General features: G+C 28.0%; 2 protein-coding genes across 7 annotated transcripts in view; one reads left to right on the top strand and one right to left on the bottom strand.

Annotated features, from left to right (window-relative positions):
* Nucleotides 1-661: 661 nt before the first annotated feature.
* Ubc4 (ubiquitin conjugating enzyme 4) lies at nt 662-20,930 on the bottom strand. Its single transcript, XM_075372834.1, has 5 exons — nt 20,678-20,930; nt 11,800-11,952; nt 7,686-7,768; nt 6,666-6,829; nt 662-1,354 (listed from the first exon to the last, which is right to left on the bottom strand). Exons 1-5 carry the CDS (start codon nt 20,738-20,740, stop codon nt 1,218-1,220), a joined length of 600 nt encoding a protein of 199 aa, XP_075228949.1. The 5' UTR covers nt 20,741-20,930; the 3' UTR covers nt 662-1,217.
* Nucleotides 20,075-22,013, top strand: part of Prps (phosphoribosyl pyrophosphate synthetase) — a 55,716-nt gene continuing 53,777 nt past the window's right edge. For 5 of the 6 annotated variants that reach the window (XM_075372831.1, XM_075372830.1, XM_075372829.1 and 2 more), the window contains exons 1-2: nt 20,075-20,251; nt 21,466-21,670. In XM_075372831.1, coding sequence (XP_075228946.1) covers nt 21,468-21,670 — 203 coding nt within the window. In that variant the 5' untranslated portion in view covers nt 20,075-20,251; nt 21,466-21,467. The remainder of the gene's footprint in view (nt 20,252-21,465; nt 21,671-22,013) is intronic. The other variant, XM_075372832.1, reaches the window with a different exon arrangement.

The raw sequence follows: 22,013 nt of genomic DNA, 5'->3' as shown, positions 1-22,013 counted from the left end.
GTGCATGTGCTGTGGGTGACTTCACTACTGTGTAGTAGGTAAAAATTAATTTATTGTTTTCATAATCTGTATTAGTGTTAACTGCAAGCAATTTTACACCTGTAGTAGGATGGCACGTAACACTGCATTTATAAGTTTTATTACATAAAAGTAGTTGGCCTATTAGTAAAACAAATCCCTTTGCTATTACCTTATCAGCTGATAGTTATTAGGTGTTTGGTTGACCATTCATTACCTATTTACTTCCTCTATTGGGGGGAAAGGGAAAGTTGAATGTGTTCTGTCTCAGCTACTTCTGCATAATTAGAATAATGCTAGCCTTTATTTTAGTTAAACAGTTAACAGTTTTATCCATTAATTTTGGTTCATTGTTTAACATTTTAACTTTGTACTTAGCTTTTCTTGTTAAAGTGGGACAAAAGTTACTTTGCCATTATAACAGTATAATAAACTATGAACAAATAAAAAATGACCAAGAAACTAAAAGTAGTAAAATTCAATGGTGTCCATTTGATAATGTAATTCTAAAGTAATCCTTTGTTTACACAATTATGCTGTTACCATACATTTTAATTTCATGAATAATTTTCTCACAGCTAAACCTTATAGTGCTGATTACATTTGGAATAATACAGAAATAATAATAAAAAAAATACAAAGGTACAAAATTACAAAAATTAAGTTTATTCATAAATGGAAAAAAAAAATTACAAATGGGAATGTTAAATATTTTCCCCTGTTCAATAAAAATAATTCTTTAAACAAAAATATAAACACTGATTCTAAATAATATTATACAAAACATAAATACTAATATAAAGGACTTCCATAAAACTCATGTTTAATTCCAATAAAAGATAATTAATTACACTACATTTACAAATCACAAAAATTTCTTTAAATTTTCACAGCTAAAAAGAGAAAAAAAAAACAATTTGAAATCTATGAATGTGTAAAAGTTTATTTTTAATATGATTTCAAAAATAAAATTTATAATAATGAGAAACATTTATAGTTAAAATGCAACATAATTGCAACAGATATCAACAATATCCCTGATACTTATTAAATTTTTTACCTCACATTTTCATTTACACACCTTATGCATATTTTATCATTCACCTTTATTGTAATTTTATATTTATTTATATATATATATATATATATTTATATATATATATATATATATATAAAGTGAATCTTGTTGTGAGAGGTGACTAACTGAAAAGTTGTTCAGTAGCTCTTTCTAAATCCCAGTTATAAGATGAAAGAGCTACTCTAGCTTGGTCTTCTTCTATACCCATATCTGTAAGTCGTCGAATTTTCATTTCAAAATCTGCATTCCAGTTTGGACCTAACAAACAGGTATACAAATTATTAAAATAGTATATTAACTTCCACGACAAGCAATTTAATGTTGTGTAGTAATGTGGTGTAATCTTGAACGTTGTAGTAAATTCTCTCACAGTTAAAACTCTACAAACTTAATAATATCGGTAAATGTTACTAATAACAAAAAAATTAAGTAAAATGATTAATAAAAATAAAATCCAACATAATAAAGCAAATGTACACTAAATTTTGAGTCAGATGACTGAATACCAAATATATATATATATATATTTTATTTTTTTTGGCTGTTTGATGTTTGTATAAAGGGGAGAAAAATTTATGATTAATTAAAGAATAAAATCTTCAACTCCTTTGAAATTTAAAAAAATCTTTACCTATGTTATTGCTGGTCTCAAACTTGTTTAACATGTTCTAAAATGAAGTATTAAAGAAATAGAAAGGAAAACATGCAACATGGAAATAGAGATTATTATTTATACAGCCATTTTTATTTATACATTATTTATTTATTTGCAGATGATCAAGTTGTTAAGTATCTAATGAGTATGATGAGCAAAGTGACTTGAGACACCACGATGGACAAATAAATGCAAAACAATCAAAAGTATATGATAGGTAAGGAAGATGTTACTAATCAAAGAGAAATAGGAAACAAAGTGACATACAGAAAAAAGGTGATGTAGTTTTTAAATTCAATTTTGCATAGTAATGAGATTTGTAATGAGACTAAAAAAGGAATTCGAAATTCCATCCAAAAGAATGTGCTCATGTATGCTGTTGACACAAGGGAGTTACAGAAATAAATACGAGTCTTGTCTACCCTGGTGGATTTCTTGAGAAGTAATTGTGTCTTCGGAATAAAATTGTACGATTATTTGTGAAGGATGCAGAGATGTAGATGACCTAATAAAGGTTTAAACTGGGTTCTGCTGGAAAGATGAGGGCTACCTATAAAGCAGTGGATGATGGATGATGTAGAGGCATTAGGGGAAAAAATTAAGAAGATAAATCAGGAAGACAAATTAAAATGATATTCAGAATATGAGAATCAACAGCATGAATGAGCTATAACCATATATACATATATATAAGACTTGATGAAAAAATTACATAGTGAAAAAACTTTTCAAAGAACCTATGCAAACTAATAAATACAATAAAAAACACTAAACACATAAATCAACTACTACAAATACAATTACATATTCCAACATTTTTTCTTAATACTATACATTTACATGGAATATATGTATAAAAAAAAAATATTAAAAATAAAAAGGATAATAATATTAGAAATTAATTCATTTAGGTACTTTTGCTTAATCCAGAATTTCCCAATTAAAAAAAAATGTTAATGTACACTAGCTACTTCTTTCATTCAATAACAGCCATCCACCTAAAAAATAATATAAAATATTAGACACCAAAATAACTTCTAAAAGAATACTCTTAATAACAAAACTTACTACACAAGCAAGCTTAATACTTAACACACAACTACTGTGGCAACGAGAGTATTGAATTTATTTACAAAACAATGTTATCTGAACTAATACATTGATTCTAAATATTCTATTGTAATGACAATAAACAAAAGATGAAATGAAACTGGACAAAAATCATATTATATCAGTGGCACTTTTTCACTATATACCCACAAACATATTTTAGCAAAATATGTTTGTGGGTATATAGTGAAAACTTCAAGGGGTTAGGAATAAAAAATTAATAAGAACTGGGGTTGAGAATAATAAAAATATTATAATTGGTTGCATGAAAATTGAAGTTTCAAGGTCAATAAAATTGTTAGATCCCATTTCATTGTATAATATATTATTTTTCAATCAGAACCAAAAATATTACATGCATATACACACATTTTGTAATGAATGTTACAGCTGTAGAATAATATTAAAATTACTTTTTAATAGCGACACCTTACTTACTGCTTTTTAATTTTTATAGGTATTCATAAGAAATTTTGTAATACTTCATCACGAGTTGTAGTTTGTTAAAATCATAATTTTTTCTTTAACATAACAAAAACTACATTTAATAAAAATATTACAGTTGATATAACAGATGGGATCATGAAAATTAAATTTCATAGTCAATCAAATTGTTAGATTCTAACAATTAAAAATATTAATTACTTTGGCAGAGTAAAAGGCTGAGGAGTATACATAGAAAATTATTTAATCATTAGTCAAAAATTAATTTCAAATATTGTGTAATGTATATTATTAAATCTCTAATTTTAGCCTAACTTACCTGTGCAAGATAATTGTAAATGTGACAGGGCAGCAAAAAAACAATCTTACAACCTTTTTTATTGGCTAATCTATCTTGGTCCATATATTTTTGGAGCATCTTAACTTCCAAATTGTTTAATAATTTGGCTTGAATTTCTGAAGCATAAACAGAAAACTATATTCTTGAAACTAAGCTTGAATCTTTCTACTGGTTATTGTTAATTTTTTTTTAGAATTTATAAATCACTCTTTATTACTAATGCATTAAGACAGTGTTTATATGCACTGTTTTTCAGCAAAAGGGTACACTAATTTGTTGGTTTATCTGTCAGCCTTTCAAATGTGATACATTTAAAACCATCTGGCATTATTCAGAGTTGCTTTCTATGAGACTAATGACTAGTATTTCACATCCAATTCTTGAGGTAAACACAGTTACAATGACATGTGTTGTTGAACATCACTTGCGCTTCAGCGGACTTGACATTTAAAAGTGTACTTGACTCATTGAAAAGTTAGAATATCACTTCATTTCTCACCCACTTCTAAGTAAGTCTTGCACAGGATTTTTGAGTCTTACATTCTTAAAAAACAATCACTTCTTTTGTCATGTTACCTAGAATGATTATGGCAATAACACTAAAATTATACGCTACTGTTCTTACCAGTAGAAATTGGTCATATCTAAATACTAAAAGAGATTGCTTTGAAAAACATGTGTGTGTTTTCAATATTCATTAGAATTTTCAAACTTATGCCCGATTATAAATATGGCATCTATTAAAAAATTTATAGTGAATACAAGAGGCTTGTGAGTATAGTGATTGCTAGGCTGGTGAACATTTATTAAGGGTTCAGTATGGTTTTTGGTGCTATCTAGCAAATATCTTTGGAAATAATGACAATTTTGTTGAACTGGCTCCGAAATGTTTGAGGTTATACATTACTATTTTGATGGTGAGTTTATAACTGGAGTTTTTTCAATTTGGTATTTTCTGTGTAGCTTTCTTTGTTTCATTATCAGTATAAAGTTTTATACTATGTATAGAGTGGTCATTTGTGTAAATATGTCAGATACATTTGACATAAAAGAAAACTATGTTATAACATAAATTGCCTGTTTTTTTGTGAAATTTGGGCTACAATATTTTGGAGAATAAATCATAGCATATTTTTTTTATTAATACAATATTATGTTCTCTTTCAAGTGATTTAACATTTATTGAGCTGACATCATGTATTATCTTATTACAATTTTATTTCTTACATGGCTCAAAAATGCGCCTGGGGAGCCATGGCTTCTTCACAGAGGCGCCGAAAAATATTGTAAAAGCTTCATAATTAATTGAACCAAGACATTTATAATTATTAATTTAATATTAATAAAGTAAAAAAATAATGAAGATACACGAATTTTATTTATTTCTATCTCTTGCTTATGAGTAGTTATACTTTTACTTAGGGTAGGGTGCCATGGAAAAATTTTAACTGAAAAAAAGTGCCATGACTCGAAAAAGTTTGGGAACCACATCTTAACTGATTATTTTAAATTAAAACTATTATTTGAATGGAATTTTTTCACACCTATTTCCTCTCATATCCTCAAATTCTTTAGATGGACCATGGACACTAGTGTAAATGTGTTTCCAGCTACCATTCACAGTCCTGACTTATCAGAAACCATTTTTAAGAAAACTGCCAATATATGTATGAGTTCTTTGGTGATATCAACAGTAGGAATTCAAACAAATAACTTCTTGAGAAGTGGGAGGAAATTTTCACCAGTCTACTTTGTTTTTCTTCAACTAGATTGATATATTTAACCACTGTGTATCTACAAAGAAAACAACAACCTAAGCTATCTTCTCATTTTCACACTTGCAACTTTGTTGAAAATTATGTAAAATATAGTTTTAATTTATACCCTATCGCAATAGATTTTGGCATGCCATTAGAATTCTTTAGAAGTTGGTGATAAAGACTTTCCATTTGTAATTCAAAATTTAGTTTTTTAAATTATTATTCCCCGACATATCCTACGACATAATTTAGGAGAAATTATAAATAAATTAATTCATCTTATTGTATACATATGTTATAAAATACCAAAATTAGAGAATTTCAATATTCTCTGGTGAATATCGACACATACCAAATATGTTGGTGAAAGACCGAAATGTTTGCTTATATTATTATATATATGGAACTTCGTCAAAAATATGTTGACAAACACAGATAAGCTCTGATGAGGGTTGAAAGGATAACTAGAAATTAAAAAAAAATCACCAGTACCAATCTCTAAGGCATTAGATAGATTATGAAAAACTCTTATAAAAAAAAGGAAGTTTAAATTTAAGTCAAACATAACCTATGCTCACTAACCTCATCTAATTAATATTAAATATACAAATAATACATGTTATTCTCCATTATTGGAGGCAATTAATCAACATGCACTGATGGTGAAAATTGAATAAAAATATGTTTATAAAAACTGAACAAAGGGAAAGCCATCTTACCATTTATTTGTATCCATTATAGTTATCCACGCAGTTAACATATTCTATACATCCTGATTGGCCCTTTCAATTTATAAAATGCTGAAAATTTGATTAAATTTTTTTTTTAAATGCAGTGAATTTGATTAATTGCCTCCAATGTTGGTGAATAACATATATAATTCGTACATTTAACATTAATTAGACAAGGCTAGCGAGCATACGTTATATTTGGCTTAAATTTAATCTTCATTTTTTTTACAAGGGTTTCTCGTAATCTATTTATCTTAGAAATTGGTGTCGAGAGATTTTTTTTAAATTTCTAGTTATTGTTTCAATCCCCACTGGATCTTATGTGTTTATCGACATACACTGGCAAAAGTTTGAATAAGCAAATATTTCGATCTTTCACAGACGTATTTGGTATGTGTCAACAGTGAACATTGACACTTGCCAGATATTCTCTCACAGCAATATATATATATATATATATATATATATATATATATTCAAATTTTTAAAAAAAGGGGATAAAAAAGTATGTAAAATTTATTAAACTGACCTCCAGCATACTTAGCAGTCCAGTGTTTGGCTGTAAGTCTAAACATTTCTTGATCTTCTTTATACTGTTTTGCAACAACAGCATCTTGTGGGTCATCTGGTTCAGCGGCTGCCATAAGTGCTTGTAATGATAATAAAACTGTTCGAAGAGTCATTGCTGCAGCCCTACAAATAGATAAAATAAAAATAGAATAAAAAATTAATTAAATAAAATAAATAATTTAATTTTAAATAATAATTAATTCTAATAACGTTTTTTAATTTAATTAATCAAAATAAAATTAATTCTCTATAAGAGAAAAAATGTCACAGCAGTCATGTCGGTAAAAGATTTATATTACTGGAGGTAAGGTAGTGAATATGAGGCCTATTCAGAAAGTAGCTTTGATTCGTTATCAAAAAAAACAAATTGATAAATAAAACAATTTATTATATACATCTTATAGCTAATTTTTTTACATAATTGCCATTCAAATTAAGGCACTTGTCATACCTGTAAACAAATTTTTGAATACCCTTGTTACAAAATTCTCCTGCCTGTGAATTAAGATAGGTAGTAACACAGTTTTTCAACTCCTTGTCATTTTCAAAATGTTGTATCACTAACCACCTCATTTTAAGAAAAAGGTGATAATAACTGGAAGCCAAATGGAAGTTGGTTAAACAGCATTTGAAATTGTTGATCTGGTATCGAGAGCATACTGCAGAATGCAGATGAGAGTTGTCATGAAGAAAAACAATGCCTGAACTCAGTCAGTATGTTGCATAGTTTGTTTTGCATCACCCTGTTTGTAATATGCGAGGAAAATGTTTGGATAATTCTGTTACCATAAATTGACAATTTTCTCAAATTTTCACATCAAAATTTGCAACAAGTTCACCTGTGACAAGTGAGGGTTAACCGCTTCTTTCTTTGTCGTGAATGTCAGTCTGATCTTCCTGGGCACCTTATTCTTACTGCACTGAATACAAATACAATTAAATTAACTTTCTTAAAACTAAAATTAAAAAATACACTTACCATTGATCCTTCAAAATATCTAAACAAATGGCACCAGTAACTGATGATATATTTGGATGCCATATCTTTGTTATAAATCGAACCTGGAAATAAAAAAAAAGGAAGCAATTACGTACCAGTGTTTGTCCATTACGTGGTTTAACCAAATTGACAACATGCAACCTGGACGTGAGATACACACTACTTTTAAAAATATCACAGTTCTGTGAGAGTCTAAAAAAATAATAAAATGTATGAAATGGTCTCCATTGTTTCTAAATTGAGCTGAAATATGCTGCTCAGATCAATACCAAGCACAAAAATGCAGCTGATATGCAGCTTTAAAAATGTGAACTTAACTATTTACAACAAAAATGGTAGTATAATGAAATTAGTAAACTTGGAGAAAAAAAACTGATCAGTACCTGATTAACTTCAGATAATTCACATAACTCAAAGTTGAATGATTAGGTTATATAATATAGTAATAGATTAATGAAAAACTTTGTTGTAAAACGTAGTATCATAGAATTTTCCTCTACTGAACAGGTTTTTTTTTTGTCTTCAGTCATTTGACTGGTTTGATGCAGCTCTCCAAGATTCCCTATCTAGTGCTAGTCGTTTCATTTCAGTATACCCTCTACATCCTACATCCGTAACAATTTGTTTTACATATTCCAAACGTGGCCTGCCTAAACAATTTTTTCCTTCTACCTGTCCTTCCAATATTAAAGTGACTATTCCAGGATGGCTTAGTATGTGGCCTATAAGTCTGTCTCTTCTTTTAACTATGTTTTTCCAAATGCTTCTTTCTTCATCTATTTGCCGCAATACCTCTTCATTTGTCACTTTATCCACCCATCTGATTTTTAACATTCTCCTATAGCACCACATTTCAAAAGCTTAGAAGCTTTTCTTCTCAGATACTCCGATTGTCCAAGTTTCACTTCCATATAAAGTGACACTTCAAACATATACTTTCAAAAATCTTTTCCTGACATTTAAATTAATTTTTGATATAAACAAATTATATTTCTTACTGAAGGCTCGTTTCGCTTGTGCTATTCGGCATTTTATATCGCTCCTGCTTTGTCCATCTTTAGTAATTCTACTTCCCAAATAACAAAATTCAACTTTTCTCCTCCTATTTTCACATTCAGTGGTCCATCTTTGTTATTTCTACTACATTTCACTACTTTTGTTATGTTCTTGTTTATTTTCATACAATAGTTCTTGCGTAGGACTTCATCCATGCCGTTCATTGTTTCTTCTAAATCCTTTTTACTCTCAGCTAGAATTACTATATCATCAGCAAATCGTAGCATCTTTATCTTTTCACTTTGTACTGTTACTCCGAATCTAAATTGTTCTTTAACATCATTAACTGCTAGTTCCATGTAAAGATTAAAAAGTAACGGAGAGAGGGAACATCCTTGTCGGACTCCCTTTCTTATGTTCTTTGATTATTACTGTTGCTGTTTGGTTCATGTACATGTTAGCAATTGTTCTTCTATCTCTGTATTTGAACCCTAATTTTTTTAAAATGCTGAACATTTTATTCCAGTCTACGTTATCGAATGCCTTTTCTATGTCTATAAACGCCAAGTATGTTGGTTTGTTTTTCTTTAATCTTCCTTCTACTATTAATCTGAGGCCTAAAATTGCTTCCCTTGTCCCTATACTTTTCCTGAAACCAAATTGGTCTTCTCCTAACACTTCTTCCATTCTCCTCTCAATTCTTCTGTATAGAATTCTAGTTAAGATTTTTGATGCATGACTAGTTAAACTAATTGTTCTGTATTCTTCACATTTATCTGCCCCTGCTTTCTTTGGTATCATGACTAACACTTTTTTTGAAGTCTGACGGAAATTCCCCTTTTTCATAAATATTACACACCATTTTGTATAATCTATTAATCGCTTCCTCACCTGCACTGCGCAGTAATTCTACAGGTATTCCGTTTATTCCAGGAGTCTTTCTGCCATTTAAATCTTTTAATGCTCTCTTAAATTCAGATCTCAGTAATGTTTCTCCCATTTCATCCTCCTCAACTTCCTCTATAACACCATTTTCTAATTCATTTCCTCCATATAACTCTTCAATATATTCCACCCATCTATCGACTTTACCTTTCGTATTATATATTGGTGTACCATCTTTGTTTAACACATTATTAGATTTTAATTTATGTACCCCAAAATTTTCCTTAACTTTCCTGTATGCTCCGTCTATTTTACCAATGTTCATTTCTCTTTCCACTTCTGAACACTTTTCTTTAATCTACTCTTCTTTCACCAGTTTGCACTTCCTGTTTATAGCATTTCTTAATTGCCGATAGTTCCTTTTACTTTCTTCATCACTAGCATTCTTATATTTTCTACGTTCATCCATCAGCTGCAATATATAGTTTGAAACCCAAGGTTTTCTACCAGTTCTCTTTATTCCGTCTAAGTTTGGTTCTGCTGATTTAAGAATTTCCTTCTTAACATTGTCCCATTCTTCTTCTACATTTTCTACCTTATCTTTTTTACTCAGACCTCTTGCGATGTCCTCTTCAAAAGTCGCCTTCCTCTTCCCACCGAACAGATAAATTATAAAAACCTGTAGTAATTTAAAATTTATCAGATCACATTTCCTCGGTATAAAAAAAGGTCTGTGAAATTTTTACCAACTCTGTCATTCTGTCAATCCTGCCTGAATTGGTGTGTGGTAGCACCAGTAATCATTTCTACAGTTTTTATAAAAAGAAAGTTTCAGAAGTGAAATCTATGTCAGATATTTAAGTAAGATAATTTTCAGATATTCTGTCACTTTTTTAAATTGCATTTATTACATTTGCTGCATGTAAGCTTCTTGTGGTGAATTAATAGAAAGATCCAAAATTTATAGCAGATATTAACATTTTTTGAAGTTATTTTTCGTTTCCAAATATACTTTGTGATTATTCTTTAGATTTTTTTCTGTTATTTTAGTGGTTGTTTAGTCAATTCTATTGTAGTAACTAATATTTTATCTACTTTAGTTAAGAATTTATTTTTACCTTCAAGAAAAATTTTGATGTAGTTAATTAATCTTGCTGTAGATGATTTTAATTAACAGATATTATATTAACAAATTATGGCAATTATTTATAATTATGTACTACTATCACACAGATTGCTGCTTCATCAGAACATTTTTGTTTCTTTTAAATAAAATTTAGTAAGGTAAATGATAAAGATATCTTTCTATAATCTGAATGTTTTAAATTATATCTTAATTAATTTTAGGAAAAATTCATTCGAATGAAGCAAAGATCTCATCTCTGTAAAAGTATAAATTTGAAAGCTAAAAAAGCAATAAGCGAAATATTTTATGTTAATAAATAATTACATCCTGCTGCTATTTGCAACTATTTATTATTTTATATTTTTTTACAGATTTTAAAATTAAATTGATATGGTGTTGAAATACCATGACCTACATATCATGCTATACAGCAACACTGTTTCTGTTTTAATTAAAACAGATTTTAATATTTATATAATAATATTTATTATAATTATAATTAATATCTTATAAATGTTTTTTTTTTATAATTACTTTACTCAGAGCAAAATGCAGCCAAAAACTTTAATTTTACAACCAATGATTGAACATTTTTGAAAATAAAAGCTTTATATGCATAATTTTGGCTTCTATAATCAGAATGACTTCAAATATCTTGTTGGGTGTGAATCATGAGAGTAAACTAATCCAGTAAATACTATTAATGTGACTATCAGGAGATCTTATCAATATTATAAAGTAAACTTAGGGTAACTTTATGTTTATATACATCTTCTGCCAATTATTAATAGTTGTGAAAGAGAATTATTAAAAGTTGGAAGGAGAAGTCCCTAGTTAACAAAATAATAATGTTATCAGCATTTCTGATATATAATTAAATTAAAAATAAATAAATGGACAGATTATATAAATAAATAGTAATCAATCATTTTTGTATTTTAAGATACAAAAATGATTTAATGTTTTTATATTATAATTGCAAATGTAATAAATTCACAAAAATACAATAATTTAAAAAAAATTAATCATTAAATGTATAAATTTTATCTTAAAATTCATATATTAAAAAACAAAAAAAATATCTACCTTAGGAGGATTAAATGGATACGTTTCTGGGACTTTGATTTCAAGTACAAAATTTCCACCTTCATAAGGAGTATCTGGTGGACCAGCAATCTCTCCTTTAAGTTCTGTATAATTATCATCAACTAGTTCAACTCGAATAGCACATTTAGCAACCTATTATAATGAAAAAAAAAAAAAAATCACAATACAAGTAATAGTTATTTTTATTATTTATGAGTAAGTAAAATTAATAAAATAATGTAGAATATAACTCAATGACACTGATATTTTTAAACTATTATGTAATGTAAATGTTGCATGTTGTAATTTCAAGGTACAGTAAAATAAATATCAAACAGTTATGAAAAAAATATTGATGTTTAAGAACAGCTGTATTAGTGCAGTATTGTGATTTAACTAACAAGATTTACACTGTATTAAGGTAAATGACTTAGTCAAATGAGTAATATTATTTCTCAAGTTAATATTCAGTCAATACTAACTTACTTGAGCATTAAATTAATTATATGTGCATTTTTTCCACTGCAGATGAATTTTAAAAAATTTCAAGGGATTGTTTTTAAAGAATTATTATCCATGTATGAGGGATGCTCTACCCTTTATTGGTAATTAATTTTAAGTTTAATTTATAAAACATAAATGAAATACTTAAAATCTACCTGTTAAGAAAGGATTTTATCAAACTAACAGAAAAAAAGTACAAAAATAAATATTAAAATAAAATTTGATCATGGGTTCAAATCTTATCTTGCTGACAGCTACAAATGGTAGAGCCAACTTGGCCAATTCTTAATGCCTGTATGTAAAAATTAAACTACTGAGTGAACAAAATAGAGTATAAAAATCTGTTTTATTTAAAATATCATTTAACACTTCTTATAGGTAGATTTCATAAGAAAGCTAACTATTGTAATAGATACCATGATTTGATTTCAGAAAATTTTGACATATCTTTGTGTTTCACATCCCCCAGACCCCAAAATCACCATCAGTCCAAAATTTTATACATTTATATATATACATATTTCATTTTCTTGTGGACATGATAACTGCCGGTAATTTTGTGCCAATCACTTTCAAATTGAAACATAAAATATAACGACCAAAAATCTCAGCTAAGTTTATTAATGGGCAAAATCAGACCATTGGGGGGTTGAAATGGAGGGCTTTTTTGAAAAAATAAAATATTACTATAACTTTCTTATTAAGTAAAATATCGAATTCGTTTTAAGTTCCTATTCTTTGGATAAGGGCCAATGGGTGGAAAAATTGTAAGAAGATGGGGCTTGTCATATGCTACACATGTGAAACTTTTTTCACATGCAATCATTGTCGTATTGAGTAAATTTGAAGTTTTTCTTAATTTTAAGGTGGAAATCTTTTTTATCCCCTACTTAGCACCGATGAAATCTACCTCCAGCTTCTGGCATACTGAAAGGAATTTTTTTCTTCACATCAAGATTTACATTAGAAACACAAAACAAAATTAAAATCAACCGATAGCATAATAGAGATTTATGGAAATCATACATTATGACAGGTATTGCAGTTTACCTTTACACAATTACTGTTTCATTTTGCATTAAAAATTATAACATAATTTGAAAATTTTATAAGAACCAATACATTAAATTAAATTTTTTTTTTTAATTTACTTTAATACATTTACAGAGAGAATTTTTAACATTTTTGCTGCTAATAAATGAGCAACAGTGACTGATGCAATCACTGAACTAAATTTGACTGCTTGGGCACATAATAAGTTCTATCTAAGGAAAATAAGTGGCTTTCCTTAAATCCAACATTTAAATCTACTTTCCCAAACCATCTCACTGCTTAAACCACACTTTCAATAAATCAAAAAATGTACTAACATCCTCAACAATAACATGAAAAATCTTATATATAAATAATGAAGTACACAAACTTATACACTTGAGCAAAAATAACAAACAATCAAACACACATTAAACAATCCTAAATGAACAATTATAATTTAAAACATATAGTTTTTGAATACCTCATAAACAACAATGATCTTTCAGATATTGATTTTATTGCTAGCATGAGAACACTCAGCACTCTCTTTGGCAGGCTCTGAAGAAGCTTAATATGAGTGAAAGTTATAAACTTAGAAAGCCAGAAGCTACAACAAAGGTAGATGATTATTTTTTTTACAAATTTCCCTGTTTAAAAAGCATATTGCAGTCAGTTTTTGCAGTTTTCAATTTTTAAATTGTAATAAATGGTAATTTTATCATGATAACACTTATTACAAATACCAGTGCATTATTAATTAATCTTAATTACAAGACTTAATGTGCCTTAAGTAGTAACTATATATATATATATATATATATATATATATGCACACACATGAGGGCGGTTTCATAGGTTGGTGACTTCTTATAAGGTAGCGCTCCAATTGCTACTTTCTCTCTACTGTTTATAAGTCTTTTCTTATCTAGGCTGGAATACAAAGTTTTGAGTCATTTTAATAATTAGAAAATATTTGACAGTGCGTCAAGAAAAAGTGGAAAACATGAAAAAATATGAATTCTGTGTACTCATTATTACTCAATGTACTCATTATTTGCAAGGAAAAACAATAAAGGAAACAGAACAAAAGCTTCAAAAATATTATGGAGAGTCTGCTTTGCATGGAATGATTCAAAAGCGGTTTAATGAATTTTGCTGTGGTCATATGAGTAAGAGTGATGGTGAGCGTTCAGGACGTCCAAAACAGACGACTACTCAAGAAATGATTAATAAAATCCATGATATTGTACTGGAAGATCGCTGAACAAAGGTATGTGAGATCAGTTAGATTAAAAACATTTCACTAACAAGAATTCTACATGAGCAGTTGGATATACAGAAGCTAATGGCAAAATGGGTGCTGCGATTGCTGACACCTGATTGAAAGCAATGCTGCATGATGACTTCAAAGCAATATTTGACTATTTACCAGTACAATCCAAATGAGCTTTTGTTACTATTGATAAAACATGGATTCATTGATATGCAGGAAACATGACAGCAGTAAAAAATGTGGACTGGGTGAAATGAACTTGCTTCGAAAAAGGCAAAGACAGTTCCATCAGCTGGTAAAGTCAAGGCTATGGTATTCTGGGGTGCATGTAGTATAATATTGATTACCAACAGAATCACAGGAGAGTATTATGCCTATTACTACAGAGATTCAATGTCAAACTGAAAAAAGTAACCTCATTTAGCTAGAAAAAAGTGCTCTTTCATCACAAGGCACCAGCTCACTCATCTGTGATTTCAATTGCTGCATTAGCTAAATTATGATATGAATTATTTCCTCATCCACCCTAATCTCAAATTTAGCCCCTTCTGACCTTCTTTTTGTTTCCAAACCTAAAGAAGTGGCTTGGTGGGAAGTAAAAGAAAGCAAGCTATTGCTGAAACAAATGACTGTTTTGAAGAGTTCGGCAAATCATTCTTTTTGGAAGGCATAAAAAGTTACAAAATCACTACAATAAGTTTAATTGAACTAAAAAGAGATTATGCTGAAAAATAAATTAGATTTTTGTAAAAAAAAATGTTTCTTTATTTTAAAGTCGCTGACTTCTCAAAGTACCCGTGTGGGTGGGTGTGTGTGTGTGTATATATATATATAACCATAATATTCTCTATTTTATTGATTAACAGTAATATTATTCATAAATATAATAATTAAAGGGAACCCATTAAATGGCTATTGTCTTTTGATCCTCAGATCAACTTTATCTTGAATTTTAATTACAACTTACTATATAATTAATTATGTTATTTTTTTATATTCTATATATATAAATAACATAAAACAGTTAAAATAAAAGAAATAAGTTACTTGTTTTTATAAAGTACATATTTTAATCTTAACATTATTTTACATAAAAGTCATTAGCATGTTTAAATATTCTGCATTAAATCAATAATCTGCAAATCCCTTGCATTCATTATTTTATTTTTTCTAACTTATACAAAAACAATAAATATTTTACAAACAAAAATTACAAGGAAAAAATTTAAAATTTCTCATACAACTCATGATTTTTTAACAAAATTAAATCCTTTGTTATTAATAAAAAAAACTGATTTACTGTTACAACAACAAACAAATGTAGAACAGAAGAAAATGTATCATTTCAAGTAATTAAAAATTATTTTATTCTTGAATTCAACTAATATTTACATTTTTCTCTATTTTTTGTGCTGTGCTAGTTTTATAACTTCAAGATATCATCTAGATTCTAGATCCTCAGTTTTCAGTTTTATATCCAATTCTTCCTCCATTTATCATCCAAAATTAATACACATCATTCACACAAAACATAAAACTATTCCTGGTAAGACAAAAGTTAAACTCATCAAATCTTAATAGATAATATAATCATCCAACCCTAAACCTATGATTATTAGCTTCTTTATCTTTGGGGATAAAGATAAGAATGCTTCATAGAGTAAAATAATTTTTTGATTTAATTATGCTTTAACCTTTTTATAAAAATGTTTCTATCATCACTAGTACAAACATGCGGTAATCTCTCCATGAAACTTGGTCCTGAATAAGATGACTTATATTCAATTATCATTCAGTAGATTTACACTGACCTACTTGTAATAAAAAAGGATGATTCAAAAAGGCCATGCAACTGGACCTTCATGATCAATCCACCAACCTGGAAATTAAGTATCAAGAAAATCTTGGAGTGAGGTGGTATTCTGTCTTGCTGATAGTAATGGCGTCCATCTTGGTCATCATCGTCTAACTGAGGAATTAGAAAGTTTTGAAGAATGTTCAGATAAACGAAACTATTTACAGTTGCCTCTTGGAAGAAGAATGGACTTTACAGTCTTTGTCTGCTTAGGGCACAAAAAACATTGACCTTAAGGCTATCAGAAATATGCTGTAAAGTTTCATGTGGGTTTTCACTACTCCATATTTGGCAGTTATGGATATTCACCTTGCCACTGATATGAAATGTTGACTAAACACTAACAATTACATTGTCTAAAAATGCATTGTCTGCAATTCTTCCATCATTTTCACACAAAACTGCAGCCGAGCAGCTTTGTCATCATCTATAATGTGTTGAACTATAGTTAATATGGCTTCAAGAGCAATTGTTTACGTAATACAAACCAAACAGTTGTTTGCAGAATGCCAGCCAGTCTTATATTCAGTTGATTTCTTCGGACTATGTGCAAAGCTTTCTCCAAGTTGTTCTGCAGCAGCTTCAGGGACACATGAGCGTCTTTGTGATTTTGTATGTTTAACAGAACAACCTATCTCAACAAAGATTTGATGCCAAGTGCTGTAAAGTGTACGTCTATTAGGAGGCTCCTTACCATAATCAAAAAAAAAATTACATTGAACTTTAGCTGCTAACTGCAAATCGTCAAACCAAAACACATAGTGAGTACGTTCTGCACCAGTAAATGTATCCATTTTTAACAAAAAAAATGGTGACAATGCTGGTAACAGAATTCGGTATTAATGAATTACACAAGTCAAAATTTTATGTGTTTTGCTATGAAATGTGACCACAACCAAATCTGTAAGTTTTTTAAATAAATTGTTATATGCTTTTAAATTTGTGAAGTCCTTTTTGAATCATCTGGTTTTTCCTGTTACAAAGTGTTTTTTAAAATCTATCATTTTGAACTTTAACAAATCATCTGATTATCAATATCCTCCTGTGATGCTTCATTTCAAAGGCCTCTGTTATTTTAATACAGCTCATATCTTGTTGCCATAATATATAAACTTACACAAATACTTTTAAGAATATTTTTCTAATATTTAAGATTTATATTTGTAGCAGATTTCCTTTAAGTATGAAAACTTTCCTTTCCAGTCTGCAAATAAATCTAATTTAACTCATAGTAATGAAAGAAATTTATATTAGTTTCTTAATTTGATAGATTTTTCTGCAATATCAATATATTAATAGACCTAATACAGCAGCCTGTTTTGTTTAATTCAGTTTTGATAATCACACTTTCAGTTAGCCTACCTTTAAAATACAACAAAATAGTTTAATATACATGACAGGATTTAATAAAATGCAGTTAAACTAACACCTTTAAAAGTTTACTTTATACCAACCTTTATCTCATGAAACTATAAAACATTTCTTATTGTTTTAACAAATTTTCAAGAAAGCATATAATGATGTCAGTTCATTTGTTTACCCAAATTTTAATATTCTGACAGCAAATATATGTGCTACCATAAAATAAATACATATTTCTAAACAGTATTTTTAAACTGAAAATATGGATATAGTAACTGACATAATCAAGGCCTATAACTTGATGTCAATATTTACATACGCCACTCAGGTAGTGAAGAGCTTCTAGATAACACGAATTTGACTATAACAATTTAAAACAGAAGTACGCTAATGAAAACATATGATAGATTTGAAATTATTCTATGATTTAAAAAGGAGATACAAAACGACGTTCTCTAGATCAAGGACAACCTAATTGCAATTATATGGCTGCAATTTGTTATTAACTTGTTTACAAATTTGTCAGGATGTTAAAACAGTGATTTATACAAGAAACAAAAACAGTTGTTAATCTCTTTCTATTATTTATAATTTCTTTCTTATCATCAGTTTCATTTAACTTTTAATAAGTTACGGATTATACTTAATGGCAAAACAGTAAATTGAATTTAACTTTCTCATACATTGTGTATGAATTTGTGTACACTGTAAATCTACACAACTGTTCTTAAAATGTAAGATTTCTTGAGAAGAGTACTAATTGTTTTTTTTTCATATCTCAAATATTAAAATGTGTTTAATTTTACTTTTTTATATTAAAAAGTAATTACAATGCTAAAATTTTTGGTAATAATGTGCAAATGACTACGTATTTCTAATAAATATATTTATTTATAAGTCTAGGTTTACTATGAGTTATAAGTCATGCAAACATGACAGTACCTAAGGAAATTAAAAACAATTTACCCATTAAAATCTATTTCTTAATAATTAATTGTACTTTTGAGTTTTTGTACATATAAATAAAGTTTCGTAAAAAAGGTTTATTGCTTAACTTTTAAATTTTAGTTTAATTCTACTGCTCTCTGCACAATTTACTATATATAAATCCTTTAAAATTATTTAGCCCAAGATTCAAATCCTTCTTAAGTGTTATCACTCGACAATATTTTATCAAACAATTATGTTTAATAATATTTTTCCACATGTCAAGATATTAGTTGGTGATTTTTAATGTATTTTAGTAACCTGAGTGAACAAAATGAGTAACATCATACATAAATAGCAACCTAGATATAATATTGATCATAAAATACTAAATCACCCAACTGGGAAAATATACTAAAAAAAAAAAACTTTATAATACAAGTAAACTGCTCTATTTGACAGCTTATACAGAAAGACCCATTTTTTTGTTATGGAGTTGCTTTATGTAACACTTACTGGATGTCACCAACAACATATAACTTAAAACAGATAGTGATCTATTAATTTATCGACCATGATTGATGATTATTCTATATAATATTATTTAAAATATATTTATATTTAATATTTTTAAATAATGTATTATTTTTATTTTATATATACTTATATATCAACTTATAGAAACTGCTTTATTATTTAATAAAAAAAGACTTTTTTTTTGATAAATGTAATGGGCAAGAAGTACAGATCTACTGTTAGGAAAATAGTTTTTTGTCAGCTTAATACATTATTTATACTTTAACTGTATATTTTAGAAATAGATTAGGTTAAGACTGAATAAACCTGTGCCCAGCAATTTCAAAAATAAAAAGATATGCACAATAACTAGAAAAACAATGAACATTAAACATTACTATCACTGGTATTGTGATATGTTCTGATTTTTCATCTTAATATAGATTGTTTACAGAAATCAATAACTTACAAATATTTTGTTATGGTAATAATTCACAACAGCTTCTTACATCAAGTGCAAATACAATTTGTTTTCTCAAATTAACATAAATAAAATAAGCTCTAAAAGATGTTCTAAATTAACATCACACAAGCAGAAAAACAGATAGTCATGACATATCTGATGATCTTTGACCCAATTATATTCAAAATGAATAAATATAACATTTATCAAATTTATTGAGCAAGCAAGAACAGTTATTACATCAAAAAACACAGAAAAAAGTGTTTACTAACTTATTAATGAGGTAGGTTCATATTATCATACACACAAGTATGTATATAAATCACAGAAATATGAAATTTCTATTATAAGTAAATTGAAGAGCAACCATTATCACACAATTAGTAAAATATTGCTACCATACAGAATAAATTATAACGTTTAAAAAAGGCAAGCTCAATTATATATAAAACAAAGTTTTCAGTTTTAAATATTAAAGTAGAGCTATTATAGGATGAACACAGATTCTAGGCGGCATGTAAGTAACTCCTTTAAGTATTAATGGCATAAGAAATACTAATGTAGTTTACAAACTGATCAAAGAAAGGTAACTTTTCAGAATGTTAATGACTGAAAACGTGTCAACAAACATATCAAAAAATACAGTCAATTATATCAAAATTTTCTTAAGAATTTAAAACGTATAAAAAAAATTATTATAATAGCTGAAATCCCAATTTATAGATCCATCTTATACGAATAATACATGTAAAACACATAAAAAAATTTAATTGACGAATGATGACATCTCACATGGTATTTAAATCGTCACTTTGTAAAGTACTTTACTTAACAAGCGAATACTTTGCTACATATAGTTGGATCTAAAAAACAAAATTTTGAGTATTAAACGTAACACGGATTAATATTAATTCAGCTGCTTGTGTACAAATAATACTCATACCTCTTCGCTTCTGATAACCTCTTTAAATTCTCTCTTTATCCTTTGTGCTGCTATGTTGGCCATGACTAAGATAGAACTAATCCCAGTAAACCAGGCCTTATTAAGGCAAATCTTGCATTTCTGTGTTTTATAAATATATTTATGACCTTCTTCTTTACTTAAAAACGTTACGAATTTTAAATGAATCAATAGTAATTTTTTGACCTCTATAAGTTTACACAGTCATTCCTGATCTAAAAGTAACAGTTGATTTATAAAACAGCTGATTTCTTAGTCACTGCTACCAATAATACCGAATTTAAAATTAAATATTTTTATCACAAGTAATACTAAAAATTACGATTTTAAAAAGACATTATTTAAATAAATATTAACATAGGAAGAGAGAATGTTTTGATCATAATTTCTACATAAAGCAAATGGAATAGGTGCATATGTACATAACGAAATTATGAATTTGCCACCTCGTTGAATCAAGCAGGAAGTTACGTCGGATTGATAAATATAATCGCAACAGAACGACTATTATTTCATTCTTAAACCTAACAAAATAAAGAGAAATAAAAAGAAACGTTTCAGTAATGGATTATCATTCTAAAATTTCAGAAGTTCTAAAGTTAAACATAGCTTCTAATTAACAAATAACATTTATTAATAATTTCAATTGAAAGTTTTTATTCTTATTTAATTAATAATTTTTTATGAATATAAAATTTATTTAGCAGCGTATAAATTCATCATCTAATTCGAGGGCACTGATTGGTCATTTCTGGTTGTTTTTTTTTTAGTAATGCCTGTGTTATCAGAGTCAGTTCGTGCCAAGAGTTTGCTACGGGCTAATTTGGAGAAACCGAGTCCTTTGAGAAAGAGGATGCCGAACATAAAGGTTTTCAGTGGTACAAGTCATCCAGATTTGGCTCAAAGAATTGTTGATCGTCTTGGAATAGAGTTAGGAAAGGTTGTTACGAAAAAATTCAGCAACTTAGAAACTTGGTGAGATGAAAATATTGTCTGTAGTTAGTATCTTTTTTACCCACGCGTACCTCAAAGTAATCTTTTCATTTTTATGTAAACTTCAGTAGCTGACTTCATAGATGTTAATTTCAGTCAGTAAATAAGCGTTAATTTTTATTTCTGTAATGTATATTGTTTTCTGAATTTTATTTTATTTTATTTTTTACGACTGCAGGCTGTGGCGAAAAATGAAATGTTAGTATTTCGCATCCCCTTAATTTTATTTATTTATATATGTGTATGAAGTAAAGTTGTATTTTACATATTTGCAGTTTTTTTTAGTATGTTTATATTTATTTTGATCTAAAAATGTATTAGATTT

The sequence above is a fragment of the Lycorma delicatula genome, chromosome 8, assembly GCF_047948215.1.
Source record: "Lycorma delicatula isolate Av1 chromosome 8, ASM4794821v1, whole genome shotgun sequence".
NCBI lineage: Eukaryota > Metazoa > Arthropoda > Insecta > Hemiptera > Fulgoridae > Lycorma > Lycorma delicatula.
Note: the sequence above shows the minus strand (reverse complement) of the source record. Positions and strands in the feature narration are given on the sequence as shown.

Bases quoted from the DNA above. Each gene is read 5' to 3' on its own strand.
- Ubc4 (XM_075372834.1), bottom strand. From the start codon at position 20,740: ATGGCCAACATAGCAGCACAAAGGATAAAGAGAGAATTTAAAGAGGTT. The intron at 6,830-7,685 runs GTAAGTGTATTT...ATCTATTTGTAG, and splicing joins GATATTTTGAAGGATCAATG to GGCTGCAGCAATGACTCTTC. The intron at 1,355-6,665 runs GTCAGTTTAATA...CCTGTTTGTTAG, and splicing joins GACTGCTAAGTATGCTGGAG to GTCCAAACTGGAATGCAGAT.